This window comes from Chaetodon trifascialis, chromosome 19 (genome assembly GCF_039877785.1).
Source record: "Chaetodon trifascialis isolate fChaTrf1 chromosome 19, fChaTrf1.hap1, whole genome shotgun sequence".
Taxonomy (NCBI): domain Eukaryota; kingdom Metazoa; phylum Chordata; class Actinopteri; order Chaetodontiformes; family Chaetodontidae; genus Chaetodon; species Chaetodon trifascialis.
In genome coordinates, this window is record NC_092074.1 from 17,087,170 (window position 1) to 17,108,900 (window position 21,731).

The 21,731-nt window shown below is 42.2% G+C and overlaps 1 protein-coding gene across 1 annotated transcript; it reads left to right on the top strand.

The window, feature by feature from the left end:
• Nucleotides 1–31: 31 nt before the first annotated feature.
• Nucleotides 32–21,467, top strand: tagapb (T cell activation RhoGTPase activating protein b). Its single transcript, XM_070987867.1, has 14 exons — nt 32–263; nt 3,552–3,637; nt 9,824–9,994; nt 13,584–13,748; nt 15,523–15,564; nt 16,042–16,126; nt 16,226–16,279; nt 16,680–16,749; nt 17,029–17,180; nt 17,557–17,718; nt 18,285–18,394; nt 18,738–18,924; nt 19,223–19,304; nt 19,614–21,467. Exons 1-14 carry the CDS (start codon nt 189–191, stop codon nt 20,771–20,773), a joined length of 2,601 nt encoding a protein of 866 aa, XP_070843968.1. The 5' UTR covers nt 32–188; the 3' UTR covers nt 20,774–21,467.
• The last annotated feature ends 264 nt before the right edge of the window (nt 21,468–21,731 follow it).

A 21,731-nucleotide genomic window follows, 5' to 3' on the forward strand; every position in this document is an offset into this window, starting at 1 on the left:
TTTGAAGAGGCTGTCCTGCAGGACAGAAGGCGTCATTCTGCAGCCGCACCCTGGCTCGTCCACAGCAGAGCCCTGAAAGTGGGACGCAAACTACTTCTCCTCTACTTACAGAGCATAAACTGACGACTGACTACACAAACTACAGGACAGGATAACAGGGGGCTGAGGACATACTCGGAGACACCAGCATGGACTCTCCAGATTATGGAATTGCAGCAATGAGGAGAGGAAGCTATGATGATGCTGCAGCTTCTCTTCGCCCTGTGAGTATTGATCTGCCATCCACAGCCGAAGGTGGAAAACATCCTGTTGGTGACAATGAGATGCTGCTTTGTAATTGTTCCAGACTCATGGATCTGCCACCTGGACTGCAGCATCATGTTCACCAGCTGCTGCATATAAGAGAGAGTTTTGAAAGCTGTGTTACATAAGGACAACTCAACTCAACCCAACTGTATTCATATAGCACCTTACATACAAACATGCAGCTCAAAGTCCTTCGCCGAGCAAGATTAAAGCAGCAATTTAGCGAGTTAGAAACAAAGAATGAAAGACAATCCTAGAATCTGTTCTAAAAGGGATGCAACCAATGCAGTGTTGTAGGCAACATGCAGATTTCTTCCTGTGTCGGTCTGATAGAGAAAGAGTCTTACCATGGCAATTTCTAACGTGAGCTTCAAAACTGAGGTCAGAATACATTATGACAAGCGGTTTGAACTGGTCCTTGGGATGAGGACCGATGACACATGCTCTCTCTCTCACAGGTGGTTGCATGTACTGTAGAGGCTAAAAAGGAAAAAAAAAAAAAGGAAGATCCAGGAAAACCTATTCAGTCCTTCAGGTATGAGGACATGTTGTGAAAAAGGGCCACAGGATTGTCATTTATGTTCCCCGTTGTAACTCTCTGTTCAATGCCTGTATGACGAGAGGAATAAAAGACTTGTTGTATATGTTCCAGCTGGCCACCGGTACCCTGAATCGACAGCCAAATGAGTAAAGATACAATAGGAAACTGCATAAACTGCATCTTTGTGTTCTTCTAGTGCTACTTTACAGTAATTAGGTGACAGGAAACAGGCCGAGCGGTGGATCGAATTCAGTTCAGTTACTCCTGATGAGAAGTATCTGGAGGTGTTGGTGTGTGATAACACGTCAACCCAGAGCAATCAGCGTCTGCTGTTGGTGGGGTAGAAACCGACGTCAGAGCCAGAGGGCAGAAGAAACGATGCTTTGTCAAGAGCTCCTGCTTTTGTTTGATGTGGCTCTTTTTCTCTTTCTTCAATTCTGCTTAACCCAGTTTGTCCAGCAATTAGAGCACAAGAGCAGCCGGTGGGATGGAAAATCTGTTTGTTTTCTTTCACCCACATTAACAGTCCATGTGTGTGTGTGTGTATGAGAGAGAGAGAGAGAGAGAGAGAGAGCTGTTCCTGCTAAAGATAAAGATAAGATAAGTTAATGGTTAGGATTGATTAAAGAACAGATTGGGTGTTAGCCTTGCTGGACGTGTGCTCCAGACTGAGGTGTCTCATTACCCATGTTTCCATCTATTGTCAAGCATATTTTAAGCAAAATTTTGAATGTCGCAAAGAGAAAAAACAAAAAAATGATTAAATCAGGCCACACAAAGAGTAGATTTGTCAGAAGCTGGCAGTATAAGCTACACTACACATAGCTATAATAAACAGAGAAGAAGAAGAAGGATGCCGGAAAAATGGAAACAACAACTATTTGACAACTACTGGACTGACTGCCATAAATTTTGTCACCGACATTCATGTCATACCAGCTAAACATCAGCATCAGTGTCAAAGTGAACATGTTAGCATGCTGATGTTAGCCTGTAGCTCAAAGCAGCGCTATGTCAAAGCACAGGCTGTGGTCTTGTTCATTTTTGTTTAATTTCTTTCTAATTTGGTCAAATGTTAGCATTTAGCTTTCGTGATCTACTCTAGTTTGTGTCCAGATTATTCACTGATTATTCCATTTCCCATTTACAGTATTCATCCGTGGATATGTATACCTTTGATATATATATTTTGATTTATTAGTGTTTTTACAAACCCAGACATTGCAAAATGTTTCAAACCACAAGATATTGCAAAAACCCACCATTTTTAGCTCTCACATGATGTACACCTAAAGTAACCCGAGGACAGGCCGACACTAACGTGAGCTTTTTTAAATATATACTTTTATACTGCGGCTTAATCTAAAGCTGTGATCCAAGTCAAGCTTCTTATTTTTGCAGTGTGAAGGTCTCGCTGTTTCTTGGCAACACATTATCTGCTGTCAATCCTGTCTGCAGTGGCGAGCTAACACACAAGCGATCAGAAGCAGACAGTCAAAATCACACGCTGCTAGGACTCCATATGTTACTGTCACGGGCGGGTGGATTCAAATGTGTCCATGCCATCTGTCCTCTCAACAGAAACAATTTCAATCTGTTTTGGTAAATGGAGTGAGCTGATGCTTGGATCTTCTTTCTCTGTGCAGTTCTCAGACTCTATATCTGTAGCTGAAAAAATTGTGCTTGTGTCCCGATTTAATGTGCTTCCTATGTGTCTATTTTTAGAGGGGAAATTTTGCTTTTGAAGACACGACACTGACTAATTTCTGTCTGAATGGTTTGGTATTTTGAGGCCAGTTTCTTGTGAGTTTCTTACGCGTATTTAGCTGCATTCATGGTTTCTTCTATTTTAAAATGTTTCCTCATCTTTGCCGTTAAAAATAACCCAAACAGGCTTCAGAATGGTCACGCACGTAATGCTCTAAGTGCCTTTCTGCGCAGAGTCTCCAGTCGCAGTAAACCACCTGTTCTGTTGTTGTTGGTTTCTCTCCCTGATTGAAATCCTGCCTGTTTTGCTGCTTCCATTGGTCACACAAACTACACAAGGAAGGGTCTTTGTATGTGCATAAGAGACACACGCATGCACACTCCAGTGTAGCACAGCAGGTGACAAAGCCCTTTAACTGCCTGAGTATCAAAGTAAATGAACACGTCATTGAGGTCTGGCTCTGGAAATGTTCTAAGGAGCTGAAGAACAAAGCAACGACAGTAGTAATAATCATCTTCTGTCATTTTTTTCATGTCTCAGCAGTCACCAATTTCAAAAATGATTGCCCCCATTAGTCAGACACAAAAACATGGGGAGGGTGAAAATACCAAAGCAATTATCAGTGTGAAAATTAAGCCTGCACTATGTTCATAGTCTGGCTGTGCAAGGCTGAATGGAGCCTTATGTGTACTGTGAAATTATACCTTTAAAAGAACAATGTCAGTGTTTTTTATGATTCTAGTTTCTTCACTTCAGAGATATTAGACTTTCTGTGTGACCATATGGAGACAAAATATTTCATTTATATTGTAGATGGACTGACGAAAAGGTTGAAGAGAACTGTGTCAAACCCCCCACAGCTGCTGATTTACAGCCAGTTCAAATGTGAAAGCAAGTGTGAAAATGCAGCATGGTGTGTGTTTGTGGTTTAAAATGTAAAACACATTGTTATCATATTGACAAACAGATAAATGAAAGTTTTCTGTTTTCTCACAGCACCTCAGGCACTTGGCTCACAGACGACGCTCAGCCCCGTCACTGGTCTTTGGGAAGGCGTTGGGGATGCCATGGTCTCCTATCAGGTGTGTGTGTGTTTCATTGTTTTAAACCTTTTTCCATCCATTGCAACATTTGCTGGACATACGTCAGTTTTGTGCAATGCGTGCCTCTTGTTCATACTGTCCCAACAGAGAGCAGCGAGCACAATCACAGTCTTTGTCGACTGTCTGCTGTGGACAATTGAATGGTTTAGCAGGAGTTGCTTGGGCATCCTGTCAGTAGTTGTTTTTCCGGGGAAGGTTGTTTTTTTCACTTGATGCACGTCATATTTTCCTGAAGCAGTCTGGAGACACAAAGAAGTGCCATTTACTGGCACTTAAGGGATTTTGACATAAAGCTGGTATCTCACAATTTATTTTCAGAATTTTGTTCAAACTGAACCAATTCTGATCAGGTTACAGCAGCTAAAACAACGTGACAGTCGGCATAATCGACACATGACATAAGGGATGAGGAGGGGAAGTGATTTTTTCAAGTGAAAGCAAAAGGTCGAAGGTCAAACCTGTGTCATACAGACAAGGACACTTTCTCCAAGATGAAGTCAGTGATGTTACATAAACACCACTTTCCAAGGTAGTTTCACCTTTTGTATGCAGCTGTCACCAAACCTTCGACTGCCTCTAACCTGCAGCCCGACTACGTGACGGCTTCAAACCCACAGGAGGTGGTGACGCAGTTCGTAAATGTGGGTCATCTGAAAAGTAATAAAACAGGTGCTCACAGCAGGTTTTGTCTGTTATGGTGAATTTTTGAGGAATTATTTTCTTTCACGGTGTTTTGTTTTCCCTGAAGCTGCTCAGATCAGGTGCAATGATGAGTATGATATGGAATATAATAGCATAATATGATATATGGTCTTGTCAGGGCTTTGCTTAAACCTTACAGGGGGTACATGTCAGGTACATTATTTTACCTCACATTATATCTTAATTTCATATCTATTTATCTTAATTATATGTTTACTTTGTGTGTTCACTGTGACCAATCACATATTTTTAGTTGGAATAATTCCATTGATGAATCATTTTGGAAAGTTGCAGAGTTAAGTTTTAATATTATTTCCTCATAATTCTTAGTTAATGATCAGTTATAGAAAAATATCAGTGTTTATTTGTACTTTAGTTGCTTATTCATGCATTCTTGCTTCAGGATCCAGAGTTGGACGTGAGCCCAGACGGAGTGAACTTTCTTGTTTACTGAAAATCATTCAAACTAAAGCTGAAACACAAAATTAATCAGCAACTATTCTGATATCTGATTTATCACTGAAGTATTTTTTCAAGCAGAAACACCACCAGTTTCTGAGTTGTGATGTTTTGCTGCCTTTCTTTGTGTTTCTTGAATATCTTGAGAAAATGAGACATTCGAAGATGTCACCTCAGGCTTATTTCCTGACATTTTATTGACCAAACAATTAATCCATGAATCAAGAAAATAATTGAGAATGAAGTCATTCGTCTGATTCAAAGAAATTGTTGCCCGTCTAGACCACATTTCAGAGTGAGTTACATAGACGTAAAGTCTCTAATTTTACTATTAGCAACTTTCTGTTTCGCGTGCAGCCTTAACGGAGGACATGCTGGTTGTGTTCAGACTGATCCAGTCTGTCGCTCTCTTTACTTCACCCTCCGGCCTACAGGTGGCAGCACATATGAACACAATCTCAAATCACCTCCGCTGCTGTCACAGAGGAGCACTCAGCACACCATATAAAGAAAAGTGTATTTCCCCTCCCCATGATGTCAGCACATGTCGAACGGTGTCCTGATGTCGCCTTGATGTCACCCCGCTGCTGTGTGCAGTACAGCCCTCTCTGCTCAGGCCGCAGACGCAGATGTCCCTGCAGGGGATTCACAGAGTGGGTTTTCACACAGTGACCTGCACATAGCGCAAACCCTTGAACCTCACACCACCCTGGCTCTAAGGACAAGACTGGTTGTCTGATATTGATCTGTCTTCTATTTAAACTTGTCACCTTCAGCCCTCCATACTGTGGGAAAGCTGACTTTTTCACACTCAGGCTTTCTGTAATTGATTATTAGATTAATTTACAGGAAGTTGTCTGATTACCCTCAATATGACACAATGGAAACACAGCTGTCTACATTCAGTAATAAACTCAAAAGCAGTATGGCATCAGGCTGCATACAGTATGCCAGGAAGTTCCCAAACTCTTGACTCTGACCCCTTATGGCCTTAATGTTGACATTGGTTATGAAAAGTTAAACCAAAGCATAATTTTTCCTTTGCAGATTGTATAATTTGAGGGATTTTTAGAAGCCCAAAGGCATGAAAATCTCCAGTATTGCGCAAGAGAACACCAAAACTTAAGATGAACATTTACTGATCTCTGTTTGCAAACTGTGTAGAGTTTAGTTAGATAACAACAGAAAGTCGAAATAACTAAATATGGTCTCTGATATTTATGTTGTTGGCTTGTAGGTAGTTGTGGACTTAGACTGTTAAATGTTATTTATAACCACACTTGTAGAGAACAGAATAAATAAATAGAAAAAAAAAATCAATTGTTACTCAATCAAACTTTTGGTTTGATCCACCTACAGTCTGCTGTGTGCCTTGTCAGACTCTTAGTGTGTAGGCTCCTCATCACCTCCTCATCACCTCCTCCTGTATCTGACCTTCAGCTCGTTAACCTTTCAGAGTTGTTGTCACACAGCAGTCACACAGACCACCAGAGCATCCAGTGGGCGACTCCATCAAAGCAAAGAAGAAGAAGACGACAAAGAGTCAGACACATCCCACACTCGCACCATCACTCAGCGCTCAAACACACACACACACACACACACACACACACTGTGCATTTCCATGAGGAGGGGGGCTCTGTGGGTGTTAGTTTCACTGTAGTGGGCTGCCTTTGACGTAGAGCGTACCGCGCCAAAAAAAAAAAGGGTCTACATAATTAACGATATGTGACTTATTCAGTTAAATAACAATTCCACACAAATAACTGCTTTATCATAATGAGGATGTTCAAATGAAGGATGGAGCGCTGATGCTAGCACTCACCTCTTCTCTCGTTCTGAATGTTTATGACATAGTCTTGATTAATAGTACTCCTCATACTAATCAGAATATGACTATTAGTTAAACTGAAAGAATAGTCTGACATTTCTCTTGTTCATTTTCTTGCAGAGAGTTAGGTAAAGTCAATACCACTCTAATATCTGTCCATTAGCTATGAAGCTAACAAGGCTAGTTAGCTTACCAGGTAGACTCGCTCTGTCCGAACTTTAACAGAAACAGAAGTGTAAAAACAACAAGCTGAGGATTCACGGCTGGTTCTGTTCCAGACACTTACACCTTTAATGCTAAACATTGTCATTTTTAATTAAAAAAATTTTTTTTTTGTCATCTTTGGACAGAACTCGCTTTAGCTAGTAAGCTAGGGCTAGCCTCACTCTAGCTTGGGCTTGCCTCACTCTAGTTTACCAGTGAGAGCGAGGCTAGCTTGTAAGCTAAGCTAACATTGACTGTCTCCTGGCTTTAACTTCATATGTAATGTTTGAAGAAAAGTGAATACCAGTAAGTGTATTTCTCAAAATGTTCAACTATTACTTGAACTATTACTAACTATTATAAAGTATTGGGTTGCTAAGTAGCTTAGCAGTGCTTTGTGTTAATAGTGCATTTATAAGCTTTTATGACTACTTAAAATCAGTGATCAAGTACTGCACTTAAGTACAATTCTGAGTTACTTGTGCTTAAGTATTTCCATTTTGTGCTACTTTACACTTTATACTCCACTGCAGAGGGAAACATTTTTCGCTGATACATAATACAGTAGCCTATATATTACTCTGAAATGGGCTGTTCTGCCTAATGAGTACTTTTTTGGGACTTCAAGCATATTTTCAGGCTCATAGGTTTAATATGTTTGTATGCAGAACTTTTACTTGTACTGTAACATTACAGTACTGCTACTTTTGCTGAAATGGCCTGAGTGCTTCTTCAGCCACTGCTAAATCTTACATTGTGGTTGTTTTCTGCCGTTTGTGTCTAAACACAGCAATAACCCCCAGCTGGAGTTTGAAGTTCTCCTTGTACGTGTCATCTGCAGTGGGCCTGGAGGGTAACAGGGAAAGTACCCGTGCTGCACCTATTTGAATTTCTGCCCTGAACACAGAGTCAGTGGGAAGAACAATGACCAAAAACTGGTTTCATAATCATTTAGAACAAACAACTCTTACTTCTTGTCTTCATCTTGTCATGTGTGTTGATTTGATGCACACTGAACCTTCTGTAGACGACACGGCAGTCTTTTTTAATTCCACATTATTTTATCATTAGATCAGGCTTTGTAGTGTGAAATATCAAGTGAGATGAGAGGTAACACCCTCATAAAATGGAGGAGTCTAAAGTCACCGCTCCTTAAAAAGTCAAAAGTTGCATCCACTTCAACCGAACAAATAAACAAGCTTAAATCTGTTAATCCTCGTGTGTTCCTTTGCGATGACAACAATAAAATCATATCAGGATATTGACAAGGTATAGATCCATTGGGGTAGATGATGCCTTCACACGGATCTGACATTTTTCTTTTAATTAAAACATGATTCTAAGCTCACTGTGATATTTGGGGAAGGATCACAGTAGTATTATAGTCGGTGAATGCTTATATTCCAAAACAAGTGGCGGCTCTTCATCAGTCTGTTGTGATTGTTCCTCCTTTAGGGGATCATCATTGCTGATGTTTGCTAGTTTCACACCTGCTGGAGGACAAAACACACAAGAGGTGTCAACCGCACAGATGCAGATTTGAGATCTGTTTGGATTGATGGGGACTGATAAAGTTGTGGGTGAACTTGACGAGTGGCTCACAAGCTTTTTAAAGCAGAGCAGTGTCCACATGTGAGCCGGTGCCATGGGCGTGTACTGAGTGGTTCTTGAGACGATGAAGGCAAAAAAAGAAAGAAGAAAAACAATGTTCAGATACACAAATATAAATTCTTCTCTCTGTAATAGTTGTGAAATACTGAATCAGTCCTACATTTACTCAAGAGACAATCTGAGCTTTAGAGTCGAAAAGGTGGGATGAATCCTTTATGGCAGCTGGCAGGCAGTTTCCATCCATCCATCCATTTTCTATGCCGCTTATCCCTTTCGAGGTCGCGGGGGGGCTGGAGCCTATCTCGGCTGTCAACGGGCAGGAGGCAGGGTACACCCTGGACCGGTCGCCAGTCAATCACAGGGCAACATATACAGACATACAACCATTCACACTCACACCTAGGGGCAATTTTACAGTCACCAATTAACCTAATGAGCATGTTTTTGGTCTGTGGGAGGAAGCCGGAGTACCCGGGGAGAACCCACGCATGCACAGGAAGAACATGCAAACTTCATACAGAAAGGCCTGACCTGGGAATTGAACCGGCGACCTTCTTGCTGTGAGGCACATGCACTACCTGCTGCGCCACCGTGCAGCCCGCAGGCAGTTTCATGAATGCTAATTCAGTTCTTAAATATATGTAAAATAATATATAAAACTTATGCAATGTGCTACAGTACGTACTGAATGAAATTTTCATTTCAGGAAATCGTTACTCTTCATATTCATGTGAAAAAGCCAGAAGTGGTTTACTGTGGAACTGTGTTATGAAGCCGTTCTCTCTTCAGACAACATGTGTCAGCTGTGACATTTTCAGCCACCTGCTTGAGCGACTAATCCACAGACCAGCCAAAGATGAAGAAGAACCACACCAGTGCAGTGTGAAAACAACATGAGTTAGGGGTTCATGTGTGGCTTTGCTCCTGTAAAACTTTATTTCCTTTTAAGTTTTTACTCTGGATGCTTGTTAGTTTATAAAAAAGTAACACATTTTCCAAAACTTCATCCACAATGTGTTTTCAAAGTCAGATAACTATTATTTAGTCCTCTGGTCTTCAAATTAATCTTCAGTCAATCGAACATACTGATTCTTGTTTAGCTGGATGAAATGCTGTATATCAGTCATTTCCTGTCCCTCAAAAATGTCCACTTGTTTGGCGTAGGTGAGAATATATATTTCAGACACTCCAATGGCCTCCTACACAGTGTTATGGCTCTAAGAGGATGGAAAATGTTGTAAACCTCCTGAAAAGCATGCAGTCTTTCACTTTCACGTACATAAATACCAAAGTTGGACTGGTCTGGCTGTGGGCTGTCCCTGTCACCCACCCATATTTATGTGTGTCCTCACACTCAGGGAGGAGGCTTCCTGCTGGGTCTCTGTGGAGCAGAGTCCATTCGTCCTCGGCCTCACCAGTGAGAACGGAGAGCTGCTGCTGGACGAGTGCGTTCAGGTCACAGAGAGCTCCAAGACCAAGGAGAGACACCTGTTCCTCTTCAGCGATGTCATTGTCTTCGCTAAACTCAAGTAAGAAGTCTCTAATATACACCCCATAATATAGACGGTGATGATCAGTTATTTTTGTCATGAAATGTGCAGAAAATCAAATAAGCGTCCACGGAGAACAAAAAACAACAATTACTTGGAAACGACTAAGTCAACTGGCAGAAAATTAAATGCATGGGAAATACAGCTGTGATGCTGAAGTGGTATTTCAGCAACTTTCTGCTGAAAAGTTCACATATGTGTTTGCCTACAGTTGGAGCAGGAGAGTGAAAGAGGAAGTAAAAACAAACTGTGTATTTTTGGACCGCACACTCGGACTGTTGGGGAATCTCCCAGCGCGCAGACTGTTTGTGTGTAGCCACTGACTAGAAGAAGAAAGCTTGGTGGTTCCCTTTGAGCGAAGTCACATGAGGAGAAACTCAACGGCGCTCGCTGAAGAAAATGTATTCATTTCAACACATATTCAGCCGAAGCTGCGTTTAAAACAGACTAAATACGTCAGTGATTCATTTCTGAGTGCTGGTTCATTAGTGGCCTCATCTTAAAACTAAAACAATCTAAAATCACTTTGCCAATTTTAATATTATTATTAATTTGTTCATGTAGGATTTCCTTGCTTTTCCAGACTAAGGTAACACAATCAAACAGAACAAATTACTATAAACAGTCTTTAAGTTGTATTTACTGGTTGCTCCTCTTAGTCAGATTAGAGCCGGTGGAAGTTTTATACCTCTTGAGTGGGAGGACCATAACACTCATCTCTGTACCACAACCTGCCCACTGTTCCAGTATGTACGCACAGCTGGGATACAACAAACAGACTCTGGAGTCTTTTGAGTCTATATATATATATTCATTACTTCGAGAAATGGTACTATTCAGTGGTCACAGATTTTACTAATCCAGTTCAGTTTTCCAGTCACTGTGAGCAGGCCTACTTCTTCCTTTGAAGATAATACATTTTGGAATAGTATGTTTCTGCAAACCACAGATTCGTTACATTTGCTTGTTTCATACGTATCCTCTCAATGTTTCTACAATAGGTATCAAAGTGATGTCACTCAGATTACCGGTACATGTGTACGAGCTGATTTTCTCATATGGCAGACGCCATTCGAGCCGTGTTTCTTGTCACAAAACCAGGTGCTTTTAACGAGGTGTCGGGACAACAAAACCGAGTACTTTTAATGAAACATCTGAATATTTTCCAGCCATGTTTGTGGTGACAATACTTTGTATTTTCAATGACACGTTGGGACATTTTCCAGCCGTGTTTTGCGGTGACAAACCCGGGTATTTTAGGACAAAACACAGTCCTTTCCTAACCATAACCAAGTGTTTTTTGCGCCAAATACCTAACGTTTGAATGTGAGGAAATGTAAGGTTTCAACATATAGGTGGTTTGAACATATCTGTGGTAAATTAATAAAAAAGGTATGTTTTAGAGGTGTTGGCAGGTGTGTTTTTGAACTAGTCTGGCTAGCAGTTTCCAGTATGTATACTAAGTTTGGCGAGTCCAACTTGACATACACCTCCTCTCAAGAAGAACCCAAATAAGTTTAACACTCCAAAATGTGAGCTATAATCTTTTGTCTTTGTCTTGCAGACTGGTCCAAAACATAGATGTAAGAGTTATGTATTTGACATCATTATACTGCTGGTATTGGTAAATGGCACTCACAGTGTTCAGGTTATTGTATGTTCAATCTAATTACCACATAGAAATTAATGTATTGCAAGACTAGTTTTCCAGTATTCATCGGAATCAGGGAAAGTATAATATGCATATGGTAGATCAGTGGAGGCCCTCAGTCCATTAATTCCTCCCGGCTCCCCCAGTGTGTTAATCCATCCATGTTTATTCCTCACAGCAGGGCCGTGCAGAGACCTTTGGAGGGGAAGGTGCTCAAAGTTAAAAGGGGGCACATGGAGCACGAATTTGAAACACCATACAGAAACATACCTTGCAATATAACCAGTTGAATGGTAGCAACCCATATTCATAAAGAATGTAACATGGAATCACAACATACCATATCATTGTCCACACCTCATATATCTGTTAGAGGCCAGTGCAAAGCAAATCTAGTCTCTGTTTTACCTGATGGGGTACATTAAACAGCTTCTGTTGAGGGGGTTGGTGAGGAGGCTGCTGCTGCTGCTGCTGCTGCTGATATGACATTTCATACCTTTTCAAAAATTGTACTGTATAGCCACGAATTTAATCCATTCATAATCTGCCCTTTATTATTCCTAGTGCTAAATTAATAAAGTAAAAAATAATTAAATGATTGATGATTTATTTTTGTGCTTTTATTCAGTCTGACTATCAACTTTGACAGCAAGGTTCCAAATTCTTCTATTATTGTTGTATTTATACTGTAATAGTCCAAAATTATATGAATATGCAAATTGCATAGTTTTAGTAAAATAACATGTCTGTGCCTCATTGCCTCTAGAAACATAGGAAAAAACAGCTTGACAGTAAAATAACACGATATCTCGCTAATGCACTTTGCCCATGACAGGAGAAATATACAGAAACAAACAAACAAACAAACAAACAAACAAACAAAAAAGCCTCTCACACGCTGTGTGTGCTTAAGTTGCGGCTATAACTTGTGAGAGGTGTATGTGCAGAGTTGGATGACACAGAGGATGCTCATTGCTCACTTCACTTCGTCAGTCATCTTGCAAGAATACACCGTGCACAGGGCACGTTAGGGCAGCGATGGCAAAGTGAGGGCACCTTGTGGATCATGTGACCGACCAAGGTAGATCTAAATTATTATTATTTTGTTTTATTTATTATTATTTTGGGCCACACAGACAGACTTTCACACACACACTTACACCCCCCCCTCTGGTCAGTTGCATGTCAGTTCCCTCTTTCTATCTATATATCAAACACCTCTTGAATTACCGAATTACCCTTTTGGAACCCCCCCTCCACTCCATTATCATTTCAGTCAGCCAGCCTGTATTATTGTAAAGACGTAGAGGTCAAGAGGGTCAAGATGCTGTTTAATTCAGAGGTGTGGCTGTATGATGGTGTTCTGGGGAAAGGATGATTCCTCTCTTATAATTTAGTATTTTTCTAATCTGTACATACTGTACAGACACATAGTTGTTTTTCTATTCTGTTTCTTGACCCTTCTGTGTCACTGTTTTTGCTTTTTGTAAGACTTGACTGACAGAAAGAGTGCGGTATTATTCACAATCCACCTCGACAGCAAGCTTCATTTAATCCTCCTTTATATTCCTGTGGTGTGTGAAGCACGTCCCAATGTTAAATTTTAGCTCCATGTGTGTCCAAGAGAGGTTAAAGCTGGATTATTCAGACGTGTGATGCACTGAAGACAGGTCAAAGAGCAATTTAGACATTTTCCCTTGGACAGTCAACATTTGCATCACAGACTGTTGTTCCATGTTTTCATGTACAGGAATCGACAGTGAATGGGGAATCAGCAAAGCTAAAAAAAAATCAATTACTGAGACAGAAATTTATGGAACTGAAACCTGCATTTCAATCTTTAAAAAAAAAAAAAAAGCTGGGTGAAATGGAAGCAGTCGATGGGTTTTGCCTTCCTTTCTGCTCGTGTTTCCACAGGTCGAACAGCAGCTACCGCCTGAAGCACAGAGTGAGCCTCAAGGACATCTGGCTTTACGGTTTTGAAGATGAACCGGAGGATGAGGAGCGAACGACGGAGGATGTCGACCTCAGGGTGACCCTCGTCCTGGCCTGGGCTCTCACTTTTTGTTTGGTGTGTTTTCGGTGAGCATGACTCATACGTGATGACTCGCACACAAACAGCGTTAAATGTTTGGATTGGCATGGGCTCCTGTGGCTGAATACACTTTCTCAAGCATGATCATGTATACTCTGTGTGTGGCTGTGACGATCTTCAGTTGATTGTTATCCTTCCTCTCACAACCTGCTTTTTAAAGGAATCATTCAGTTCCTGTTGTTTGTGTTTTTGGATTGCACACTCAGACTGTTGGGGAATCTCCCAGCACACAAACTGTTTGTGTGTAGTCACTCTGATATCTGCGAGCTACAATTAGCCATCCGGCTACGTGTTGGAACGGTAGAATCTGCGTACTGTTCAGTCGACTCTGCCTTCACGTTTCATAACCGCAGATGAAATCTCATCAAGAAACGCAGAGGGAGATGAGATGAGTGTTTAGTCTGTTTCTGAGTCTGTCCTCGTTATGGAAGTGGCTGTCATTGTGAGATCCAGCTACCCACCCGTGATCAGTATCTTTCATGTCAGAGTTTACAGTACTTTTCATAGGACAAAGACTGGAAACAGACTGGACTGTGCTATACTCAGTCCACCTGTTTCCAGTCTTCGTGCTAAGCTAAGCTAACTGGCTGCTGGCTGTAGCCTTCATATTTCCATATTTTTTTCTATTAACCTTACAGATGAGAGATTATTATCAAATCATAAAACTCAGTCTCAGCAAGGACTCTAGTAAGTGTATTTCCCAAAATGTTGAACTCTTCCTTTAAAGGTGTTGAAAGCGAAGCACACACACTCACAAACACATGCTTTCTCTTTACTATTTGACGGTCTCTTTTTGTCAGTCATGAAATCTGAGGCTGTTGCTGGAATATTCACACTTGTAGTAAATGGTCATATGATTTGTGACCTTCATGAAATCGGGAAGTAGCAAAGAGAAAGTCCTCTCTGCAGCATCGCAAGAGGCTGCGAAATGGGAAGTGCTGAGCTGGCCACCAAACCAATCTTCATGTGACGGGATTAACATCAGCTGACTTGATCTAGAAATACTGGCCTTTACAATAAAGATGAGGCGCGCTTGTCTCACACTTCATGTCGAGACAATGTTATCAACTAAAAGCAATGCAAGTATACTTTTCCCCTCAGTAAGTGGTATATCTGTTTCATCAGAAGCACTAAATGGCACAAACTGAGAAATGCAGTCATTTGTGTTATTCATGGACTCCCACGCTTTCTTGCAAAGTAATAATAAAAAAACAACACAAAACTGCTTTTGGCTCGCTGTGGTCTTCCAAGATGATGAATCCCCTGGAGGGTTTTGAGTTGTTTTGTTTGAAAACGAGATTTCTGATTGAACGTTTTGGCTCTGGCGATGATTCAGTGTGGGAAAGTTTCATTGCTTCTCACTCACACCTATATTTGAGAAACCATGTGCTCACATGTTGACATTACGGCCATATGGCACTGCAAGCTGCCCGGCATTAAGGAGGCCGCGGCGTATTGCAGGTTATCAAAGGTGAAGCCTGTCAGGTGGACAGGTAGGCACATGTATGTGTTTTGTCGTCATATTTCCACTGATGGACGCTAAACCACAGCAAACATAGCGAAGGAGGAAGTGGAAGGTGTCTGGTTGGGGGCCGCCGTGACGCTGCTTCCTGTTCCCATGACTGAGCTACAGTTTCCACCAGAGCTGTTAAAAGGGACTGTGGGTGCACACTTGGCCTCATTCCTCCCACTCTATCTGCTGGCCTGTTTGATTCTTTCTGTGGATTAGTAACTCGTACCATGCTGTTATTTTGCCGACAGCTCGCCTGAGGTGAAAGAACGCTGGTTAGATACACTTCACAGGTAAGAAAACAGCATTATTCTCATATTAAACATTTAAAATCTGCATGTTATTGACAAATGGCCTTAAATATCCATTCATGTCTAATCATGACTGATGAAGAGTTGGACCAAGAGAGTTAGATCGCAAAGCCATTTTGATCATTGCTGACAACATCGTGTTGCTGGAGTGCACAATCATCAGCTAAATCAATAATCAGTTTCAGTTGAATTTTGAAAAATCATGCTTTAATGAATGGTTTGGATATTGTGGTGATGAGAGGAGCAAGATAGCGCATTGAAATCATGAAGAACAGCGTTAACAGTGTCACCGCTGCTCTGAAAATGTACTCCATAGCATTAAATTGGTTCGTTGTTAGGGCTGATTCACAAAACTTCAAATAAAAGACGTTTTATGCTTTAAAATGCAGACTGTGCAAAGAGTGCAGAGGGTGCAAAGGCTTTGGATTCACGAGTAAATGTCACTTTGTCTCGTCACAGAAAAATTAAAGACGCAAAAGCGAGGGTTGGTTGTGCTTCTTCCCCTCCAGACGTCCTCATGAAGGTGTTGAGTGGCAGCGTCACAGTAAGTCTCTCGCTGCTCACTCTGCCATGCCTGACTGAAAGCAATACGTTAAAAAACAAAGAGCCTTTACTAAATAATCTCTCTCTGTCTATCTTTCAGACTAAAACTCTAACAGGAGGTAGCATGGAAGGATTCATTGAGTTGCCACTTGATGTAAGTAAACTCCCCCATTTTCGCTGGTTTCTTCAGATCAAAGACGTTCATGCAAAACAGCTGCTTTTGAAAGACACCTGCGCCTCTCCTCTCATGCTGAAAGGAGGCTACATTAGCTGCATATGTGCAACTTCTGAAATTCTTACACCAAAGCTGGAAAAAAAAAAAATACAGTTGGATCACAATTCAGAAGCGAATGAGAAAGATTTTGTGCTTGATAAAAAAACAGATTGATTGTTGGCTTCTGCTGGTGTGGTTCGCGGTACTTCACTCTAACTCATTCACGTGTCAGGAGGCATGACAGGCGAGGCTTCGCGTTGCTTGGTGATTGAGAAAACACAAGCCTTCCCCTTGTTCCTCTTGCGTGCTCATCGCCACATCACTTTTATTTTGTTGCCAGGGTGATGCGAAGACCTGTGCTCTGCCAAAGCAGTTGAGTAACCAGGAGGACAAGCTGCTGCCGCCCATTGGTGAGTTTGAAAGTGGCAGTTTTTGGTAGAGGGAGGGGCTCATTAATGCTGCTATGTGTCAAAATGAGACCAAAGAGAACAACCACAGAAACTGATGAAGGAAATCTAACTGCAGTTTTTGACACATTGGCACTCTGCCGTCAACTCTTGCACAGCTGGTTTTGTTGCTGTGTTGTACTAATTTCTAAACAGCTGAGGCGTTAGATAAATGCTTACATCCGCAAATATGGTCTAAAACTTCGAATAAGCTGATGGATGTGACATTTCTGCTCTCATCAGAAACCAGGTGGAAACTGGTGAGGAAGCTCAGAAAAGGCTCCAGTTTCATCAGCAAAGCACGCCGATCTGATACAGACACCAAGACACAGCTGTTTGGACAGCCCCTCTGCAAGATATGCCCAGATGACAGCTCACTTCCCAAACCCGTCACAGTGAGTTGACTTTCTGTCTTAAATGTCAGATGTCTCATCACTCCCACTTGCCAGTCAAGTTTCTCAAGCGCTAAACTCCATAATAAACTGTTTTTATTCTTTTGTCTGCTCTCATGTGTTTGTGTGGTCCTAGACTTTCTTCTCTTGTTTTAATCAATGTAAGGCAGCTTGTTACAAGAGATCTCCTCTATGAGCATGAGTAATAAACAAGCACCTGACCTTTGACAGTAGTTCTTAGAATTTGTTAACGAGGACAGGAAACTGTGTGAGTGCACGAGCTGCGCGTTGATAAGTATCGGCTCAAAATGCACTCAGCAGCTTCTTTTTTTGTTTTTCGTGTGATAATCTCACCTCCCCCCCTCCATCTTCTCTCCAGGAGATGCTGGTGTTGCTGAGGAAGAAAGGCCCGTCCACAGAGGGAGTGTTTCGGAAGCCATGCAACAGCAAGAACATGAGGGACATCAGGGATCAGCTCAACAGCGGCATGGAGGTGGACATGGACGGTCAGCCAGTCTTTCTGCTCGTCGGGCTGCTCAAGGTATGACCCCTTATGTATTACATAAAAGTACTGGCTAATTTGCTAACTACTGTTATGACCACTGCTTATGTTAATTCAACCATTACTGCGGCTACCACAACTACTGCTGCTGCAGCTGCTGCTACACCTGCTGTACTGCCACTGCCACTCTTACTGCTACAGTAATGGAAGAAGTCCGATAGTTTACTAGAGTAAAAGTAGGAATACCACAGTGTATAAGTACCAAAAGTAACAACAGCCATTATATAAACTAAGCCTCACTTTAATGTTGCATTTGCCTGTGAAATGTGGTGGAATACAAGTATAAATAGAATTATACTTAGGTTGTACTTAGGTTCAGCGTCTGAATTAGCTGTACTTCATTACATTCTGCCACTGCACTACTAATATTCAATCTGCTATAACAACGCAAGCTCCCTTTTTGATACCTGCAACTTCACACATTTTTTACTCATATCCTAACGACAAGCACCAGTTTAGCTTGATAGCACCTTTAATGATCACACCGGATCATTTCTAATTATAAGTGCTGTGTCTCATTACCGTCTCTCTCTCGTCTCTTGCAGAGCTTCCTGAAGGAACTTCCTGGCAGCCTGCTGGTGTCTGAACTTTATGACAACTGGATGACAGCTCTGGACAAGGAAGACACCCAACAGAGAGCTCTAGAAATCAGAAAGTAAGCAATCGATACCTGCTAATGAATCTAGAAAGTGCCATTGACCTGCAACTGTGACCTTCACATCCTCTTTATAAATGTCATTTGTACATGAGCGGGGATCTGTTGGTATTTTCGTTGCTAATGCGGTCAGATGTAAATAGATGGATATTTTGAATGGAGTTTGGCACAGCATTACCAGTGTCCTCCATCTGTAGGCTGAACACAACCCACTTCTCTTTTTTAGTCTGTCTTGTGTTTAAAAGAAGGAAGAAACTTTAAGCCAAAAAAGAAAAAAAAAGCGCCAACGTAACGTCTCCTTCCTGTTCTCTTTTTTTTCTTCCTTCCCCCTTTCGCCCTCCAGGGTGGTAGACGAGCTCCCAGGGGCCAACAAACTCCTCCTGCAGCATCTAGTTTGCGTCCTCCATCACATCCTGGAGAATGCTGACAAAAACAAGATGGACGCCCACAACCTGGCGGTGTGCATCGCCCCCACGCTGCTGCAGCTGGACGGCACCCCGCTGGATGAGCAGAAGGAGAAGATTGAAAAGGTAGAAAGTCTCGTTATGAATATACTGTCTCACTTTTGGTGCTTTGAAGCTTTGTGGTTCACAGTGCAGAAAACCTCAAAGGGTTTCATAAGTAAGGTTACACTTGCACATACTTGTTCGCTCTTTCTTTAGTTAAATGCAAAGAAAAAAAACCTATCTTGACCAGAAGAAGCACTGCACTGTCAGGACTGCATCCGCTCAGCTTTGATTTCTGAATTCTTTATCTAATTTTCAATCAGTACTGAAAGGTGATATGGTTAATTTTGCTCATCCTCTTTCTTTCTCTGATTTGCTGCAGGTCACAGAGCTAACTCAGTTCCTGATTCAGCATTCTGAGATACTCGGGGAGAACATCCCAAATCTGCTGGACACTGATGACGGTACGTTGACACATCACTCACGTCTCTGCTGTTCATCTCCCTCAAGGGGCTGTATGAAAGCAAGCAAGACCAAGGTTCCTCCACAGGGTCACAGTATCTGGTATCCCAATTCCAATAGATCAGCGGAGTCAAAAACATCTAAAAAGTCGGGTTCTTTAAGTTTGCTTTTCAAACATTTTCAACCCTCTGACCCCGACTTCTCCGTAGTAATTTTCATACAGTCCTTGGTGTTTGCACAAATTGAGTAAATTAGATTAATTATTGTATAAATGTTGAGATCCTGATCATGTCTTCCTTTTCCCACTGCAGACTCAGTGTCCTCTCAGCACCATGACTCTGCCTATGACAGCACCGACCCAGATGGAGATGGGGAGGCGGGAGAGAGCGCCAGCTCCACGCATGGAGAGCGTGGGTCATCTTCCTCCCTCAGTCACAGCTTCAACGCCTCCTCCTCTTGGCCAGCTGATGCAATCTTCAACACAAAGCCGGCATTCGACCGTCGCTGCTCTGAGCCCATCATCCTCCTCTCACCTCATCTTGAGAGCCTGTGCAGCCACGCCAGGAGCCACGATGACTGCTCAGTGGAGAGGAGGGACTTTGAGGAGCAGCCTCTGAAAAAGCAGATCTCAGATGACTCCTTCTTGCTCAGAAGACGAGGTGGAGCGAGGCCGGTGCTGTCTTTTCCAAAACTGACCAGCAGCTCCACCATGGATGCACTGCCCTACACTCGCATCAGGGACTGCTCATGCTCTTCCTTAGAGAGCGCTGCCTCTAATCAGTCAGAGGGCTCCGTTTTCACCAGCTCACCTGTAGGGTCGCCAGCCTGCCCCCGGAGAGCAAGCACCAACAACCAGCCTTTGGTGGCTCCAAAGGCTCAGCAGGACATTGCCAGACCGATTTCAGATGTGAAGAGGCGTTCGCAGTCCATGAGAGCTACCAGTAAATCCCTGCTGAGGACCGGGAGCTTGGTGGCCTTCAGCAGGAGCAGCCTGAAGAAAGACTCTCAGAAGGAAAACTCCTTCCCTTGCGAAACTCTTCAGGAGGACTCTCAGAGCGAAGCAGATCCACCAGCCGAGCTCCTGCACAAACCGCGCCCTCTGTCGGCCATTGAAGTGTTTAAGCTTGTGGACAGCAGGCAGCCCTGCCGGCCTCCGTCGTACGAGTACGCTGTGCAGAACATGGGCCCTCCTCCACAGTACGGATCAATGACTGTGCACGATGCCACGTTGGAGAGAAGTTCCCGCCCGTCCTCTGTAAATTATGATTTCCCACCTACCTGTTCCGTCAATCAGTACATAGACTGTTTTGCTCACGCAGCACAGGATAAAGCCAACACTGTTGAACGGCGGCCTTTCCGCCAGAGAGCGATGTCTGAGTCTGTGTCTGCAGGTCATCACGAGGTCGTGTCACGGAGATGTAGCCAGCCTGTGTTCGAGGAATTTTCTTACGCCAAGGAGTCTTACGTTTGATTGACTTTGGAACTGTTTCGCATGGATGTACTAACATTTATTGGACTTAACCATCAGTGGGCAGAGCCGAAGAACCTGTGTATAAACTGCAAGTTAGCAGCCTGGCAAGCGTCTTTCTAACATACAGAACTTAATATGGCTGGATTTGATCTTTTCTTCATAGCAGGAGCTGCTTCCTCTCCTGCTCCTTCCAGTGTTTTTTCTGTTAGACAGAGAAACAGTTTTTTTGTGAGCAGCTCTGTGTCACAGAAATGCTTGTACACGTATGTCCAGTCTGTCAATGTATCACTGTTTCACTTTGAATGAATGTCATGTGTGCTGCCTCTATGGTTGCACTTTCTCAGTAGTACTATTTAGAGTACAACATTTCTAAGATATGTCACGATGGATATCTAGCATATCACAATGAAGCTATGAAAACACAGCTAGCTGTGAATAAAATATGCTATAAGTTTTGTTTGAACAGTTTGTTGGCATATGTACAGTATAGCAAGCTGAGCAATGTTTTTTTTTTTTTTTTTTGGCTTTTTGTGAATCCTTGATCTTTCTTCCACTACATTAAAGCACTTTTCTGATCATAATCTATGCTTTGTTTATTTGTAAGCTAAGCTGTATATAAAATGAGGATGCAATAGATATAGATGAGCAATCTTTGTCAGGGGGTTTTAGGTAACAACATGTAAGAAAGTTACACAATAAAAAGAAATAACAAAGTAAAAAAGTGTGTTTGTTCTCTGTTTCTTTAAGACCATTTAAAAAGGGCTTTGTTGCAAAGGGGTCCTGTGGTCCTGAATCGCTCCAATCAAATCATTAGTGGCAGCATTAATGAGAAAATGGAGGAGAGTGATTAGTTTGGCTCAACTTCTCTTTGCTAGATGTGTTGCATAACAGAGGCAAATAGACTTCATTGAGAGAACAGCATGTTCTGGCACATATGCTAAAACAGAAGGAAACCAGA